This window comes from Morone saxatilis, unplaced genomic scaffold (genome assembly GCF_004916995.1).
Source record: "Morone saxatilis isolate NCDOM2014 unplaced genomic scaffold, NCSU_SB_2.0 Contig14, whole genome shotgun sequence".
Classification (NCBI taxonomy): Eukaryota; Metazoa; Chordata; class Actinopteri; family Moronidae; genus Morone; species Morone saxatilis.
The window spans coordinates 8624470-8629347 of NW_023339696.1; the positions used below are offsets into that span (position 1 = coordinate 8624470).

Sequence of the window (4878 nt, forward strand, 5' to 3'; positions counted from 1 at the left end):
CAATACGGGAACTAACACCAGAACTTATGAGGGAACCAACACCAGAGCCAATACGGGAACCAACACCAGAACCTGAACGAGAAATGTCTCCCGAGCCCCTTCTAGAACCACAGCTTCTGCCACCAGCAGAGCCCAATCTAGGAGCTGAACCAGTCCATGAACCGGCCTCCAGTGTTCAGCTGTCAGCCCAGGTGGACCCTTTCAAATTTGAGGAGTCTGCAAATGACTCAGTTTCTTCCCTGGGAACTACTGTCATGTCTCCTCCTTGTTCCCCACCAGGCTGTGTTTCTCCTGTCAGAGAGCCACAGAATGCCTCCTCTCTGCTGGACATGCATATGCAGTCTGATCCCTGGGACAGGAACCAGCCCCAGGCTCCATCTGACTTTGCTCCCCAGAGCTTAGTCAATATGATGGACTTCCAGAGAGAAGAGGAAAAGGAGAATAAAGAACAGTTTGATACACAGGAGACAATGGAGGAGTTTGAGGAGGAGGAGGAGGAAGAAGAGAAGGAGAACCTGTTATTGCCAACCTCTACAGGTCCATCTGCAGAGGCCTTCAACGTGATGGCACAACCTAATTTGTTGGGTACCTCGCCGATGGATGACTTCACCTCCGGGCACCTGATCTCCCCTCATGAAAAGGAGGTGGCAGTGGAAAAGGCTGATGAGGAGATAAATGAGGATGATGAGGAGGAGGACGAGGATGAAGACGAGGAACAGAGGAGACTAGGCCATCAGCCTTCATCCATGGTCACCGATATGAGCACGTCTCAGCCCTCCGAGGAGTTCCAAGTCAGGTCCTCTGCCTTTGGTGGTTCTGCAGGGTGGCACGGTGATGACCTGCTGTCCGGGATGGACTCCGAGGATGTGAGCAGCTGCACCAGCAGTCGGCAGCAGGGAGTGTCTGACCTCAGCAGCACCCAGCACACCGCGATACTGGAAGGCACCCAGAGCTCCGACGCCCTAGTCGACTCAAGCCTCCGTGGTTCTGAGGGAGATGGTAATCTCATGGGCTCTCCCAACGTGGAAACCCTGGCCAATGAGGAAGAGGACGAGGATGAAGAGGACGAGCGTGTGGATGATATGGACCTGAGTTCGGAGCGAGTAGAGGAACATCACAAAGTGTTCCAGCAGCAAGAGCAAGATGAGGAAGAGGAGGATGAAGATGTAGAGATGCACAGTGAAGGAGTGACAGAGAGCTGTGGGAATGCAGATGAAGATGACTTCAATGAGGAGGAGCGTTTAGACAACCTCAATCGCTCCGGTCCTCCGCCTTGCGTCCCCCCTACCTCCTCCTGGGGGCAGACCAGCCCCTTCTCTGATCCCTGGGCTCAACCAGCCTCACTGCTGTCTGTCTCCTCCCCCAGCCCGGTTTCTGACCACGGGGCAGCTGAATCTGAAACGCCCACCCTGTCTCCCGCCCATGCACGTTTGGACAGCAGCGCCCCTTCCTTTGCTTCTCACTCAGAGCAAGAGCCCGAGCAGCATCAGTCAGCCCATGAGGAGATGAAGAGCTCAGACCCTGAGGAGGCTCACGTCTTACTTGCTGCCCCAGCTGGAGGCATGTCCAGCGCTCTGAGCGGCACAGCTCTAGCTGCCCATAGCAGTAGCGAGACGAGCACACCAGAGGAACTCCGCGACTATGACAGCAGCTCTGGGGTGGAGTCCCATTCTGACAAACAACAGACCCCAGTGCCTGCTTCAGTCCAGCCTGACATGGAGCAGGACTTGGGTATTCACTTGGAGAAAGGCGATGGAGAAGAGGAGGAGGCTGAGACACTCCCTGCCGACGAGGTCCTAGGAACTGGACCCCCAACAGCTCCAGCATCCGCCCCGTCTTCCCCCTCCACCTCAGGAGACGAGGCCAGCGACACAGAGGGTGAGATGCAAATAAACGACCCTGATGCACCGGTGACGATGGATGAGAGTGCTGGATTTGAAAGCCCCACTCCCACCTGTAGTCTGCCCGCTCTCGAGGAGGATGAGGAGGCGGCAGACACAGCAGCCGGTGAAGGCGAAGAGGATGGAGGCGGGACCACCCCTCAGTCAGCCAACTCTGTGGCATCGTACGGCTTCGACTGCACCACATCCAACTCCAACGCCCACTCCATGGCTGAGAGCTGCGGAAAGAGCCCGGGGATCTTCTCCCTGGAGAATGAGGAGCAGCTGCCAGAGGAGGCCAAGGACCCCTCACTCATCAAGGAGCTGACCCTGCCATCAGCTGCTGCGGCCCAGGCAGAGGACCTGTTGGGCAGGCACGTGGACCTGATGCCTTTGGGCCACCCTGGAGAGACCCAGCACAGTCTCGATGAGCACCACTACATGCTGGGGGGAAAGATTGCAGCAGACCACCTGGAGGAGGTTGATCCGTTGGAGCCCAGTGACCTGAACGAGGCCCAGGGATCTGGAGACGTCGGCGACAGCCAGCCACCCTACTACTCTACCATATGTGATAAGACTGATAGTTTTCTGGCAGGTAACGTATAAGTCCCTCCTATTACCCCTGGAATGCACCTTTTCCCCACAACCCTCCCCTTTTACCTGTTGTTCGTTTTCTCTCCAGTTGGATTAGATGGCTTAGAAGAAAAAAAGGAGAGCAAGATTGTAGGAAAAGATTCTAAAAAAAAAATGAACAAAGGAGAGGAAAAAAATGACTGTAGCAATTTTTAAATGAAGCCTCCCTCTTTCATACTGTTACGGTCATGGTTATGAGTGTATGGCTTAAACTCCTTTATGTACAATAGCTACTACCATTTTCTAGTAGAATGTTCTTTTTAAGTAACACTGCATATTCTGTAGCCCCTGATGGGGTATTGACTGATTGGTCCAATGTGACTGAGCTTTTAAACCGAAAAAAGGAAGAAAAAAAAACAGATGGAATGAAATGGACTCATTGTGTATTTATCCTACTGTTTTTACCGAAACAAATGTCAATGATTTTTTTGTTTTGTTTTGTATTTGCTTATTTGTTGTTTTTTTGTTTGTTTTTTCTGTTGAAACCTGGTCCTCCCTACCCTGTGTACACGCGCTTCATGTTCAACAGCACCATAGCGATAGTCAGAAGCTCCTTTTTAAAAGTTTGTGTTCTTGTTTCAAGACTTTTAGCTATCAAAATAAAGGCTAGATATTAACACGGCTGTTATGCCCTTACAGATTTGTCGAGGTTGGTATGGGAGTATTAGATTGCAGCTGGTGAAGTTTTTAATGTGTGCTTCAAGAGGTTCTACGCTCTTCGCATAGGTTGTTAAGGTATATAACGTGCAGTCACGTACAGTATGTGTTTCAGGCATTTGGTTTTAAGTGGCTAAGCTTCAAGCCTCAGTTAGCTGATCGTTTGTGTTCCAGAAGAGACTAACAACTAGCCTATTATTTGTGACGAGACACTGCATTGTCCTACATCGCTATCACAGTTGAGCTTTACACTCGCTGAAACGTTTTCATAGTGGGCGTTTGGTTTACTTTTTCAACAGTATATTGCATGTTTAACTAACAAAAAGACTGTGTACTACCTTGAATTTGAAACAATTCTACACTAGACATGTTCATAAATGAATGGTTCACACTAGGTTATCTTTCAAAATTCCATTAAAACATCATTGCAAGGCATTTTGTTCCTGTTTCTTATTTTCCCTTTGAATCCAGCATGCCTGAACTTGCTCTCCTTGTCTCCAAGTTGCTGTGTATTTGCGTGTTTACACAACTTATTTCCCATGGTGTCTCCTACTCCTCACCATGGGAATAACCGGTAAACAGGAAGTGATGCAACAAGTGTACAATGGTGTTGTATCTAAAATGGAATTTTGGTTGAAACAAAGAGGTAATCCTAACCCAAACAGTGTCCCAGTGCCCTGTTCTCCAGCATGCTTAATGCCTTCATGAGATTTTCAGATTCAACACTTAATTGACCAACATCACATTCAGACTACATCCCTGGCAGGTACCCTGTGGATGTTTCCAGTCAGTGTTTTTCATCAAATCACAGGTCTAACAAAGATGTCTCATAAAACAAAGCCGAATATTTTGAATCCTACATTGTTACAGCCATGTCTGCTAGCCTGCATTCTTCTTCTTTGTTGGTGCAATGTCACATTTGTTGGTGCGTTTTGGCTACCGGCTGTCGATCAGCCTACGTAATCGCACAAAAACATTGCACCGTAGCACTGCTAGTGGTCAAAAACTTCATGGGGTACCCAGCAGAAATGCACATGGCACCTATTACGGTTTTTATACACAAGTGCTTTAAACATTAAAACAGGGGGAATCAGATCTGTCTTCATCCTCCTGAATGTTCCACTCACGCATTCAACACATACACTGAACAGCCCTTTTGTACAACCCACTTGAATGCATCTGAATGTTGAAGCTCAAGAAGACCAAACACTTTTCTCCCTTTCATTCCCTTTTCCTCTGACCTGCCCGCTCCTCCTCACCAAAACCCTGACATGGAAAAACACCCCAGACCCCCTGTATCAAAGCCCCATAAATTCCCTTTGATAGTTTCCTAAATTGTTAATATATTGATGATGCGAGTCCTGCTTCAGGCTTGTGTTTTAGGACACTACTGCTTTGCTTTTAAAAAATACAGTTACATAGGCTCACATAAAACAAGGTGCATCAGCTGCCTTTAGCATTTCATGACTTGATGAATATTTGTGGCACAAGTACATTTATTCTGTTATTCACATTTTATACCATACATTACTTCAGTATATTCCATTTCTGTGATGTTTTTGTTGGTTTAATCCCCCATGTTTTCATTTGTCTCTTTAATTACCTGTTGTCTGTATTGTACTGTGTTTATATGACTGCTGTCTTGCATGATGACCAACGTATTCAAAGAGGATGAAGCAGCATGTATGTGTGGTACCTGTGTACTGTA

At 48.1% G+C, this 4878-nt stretch overlaps 1 protein-coding gene across 1 annotated transcript in view; it reads left to right on the forward strand.

Moving 5' to 3' along the window:
• Positions 1-3605, forward strand: part of wu:fb95e10 (flocculation protein FLO11) — a 30010-nt gene extending 26405 nt beyond the window's left edge. The window contains exon 6 of the mRNA XM_035654698.1: positions 37-3605. Within this exon, the coding sequence (XP_035510591.1) occupies positions 37-2486 (2450 nt within the window). The 3' untranslated portion in view covers positions 2487-3605. The remainder of the gene's footprint in view (positions 1-36) is intronic.
• The last annotated feature ends 1273 nt before the right edge of the window (positions 3606-4878 follow it).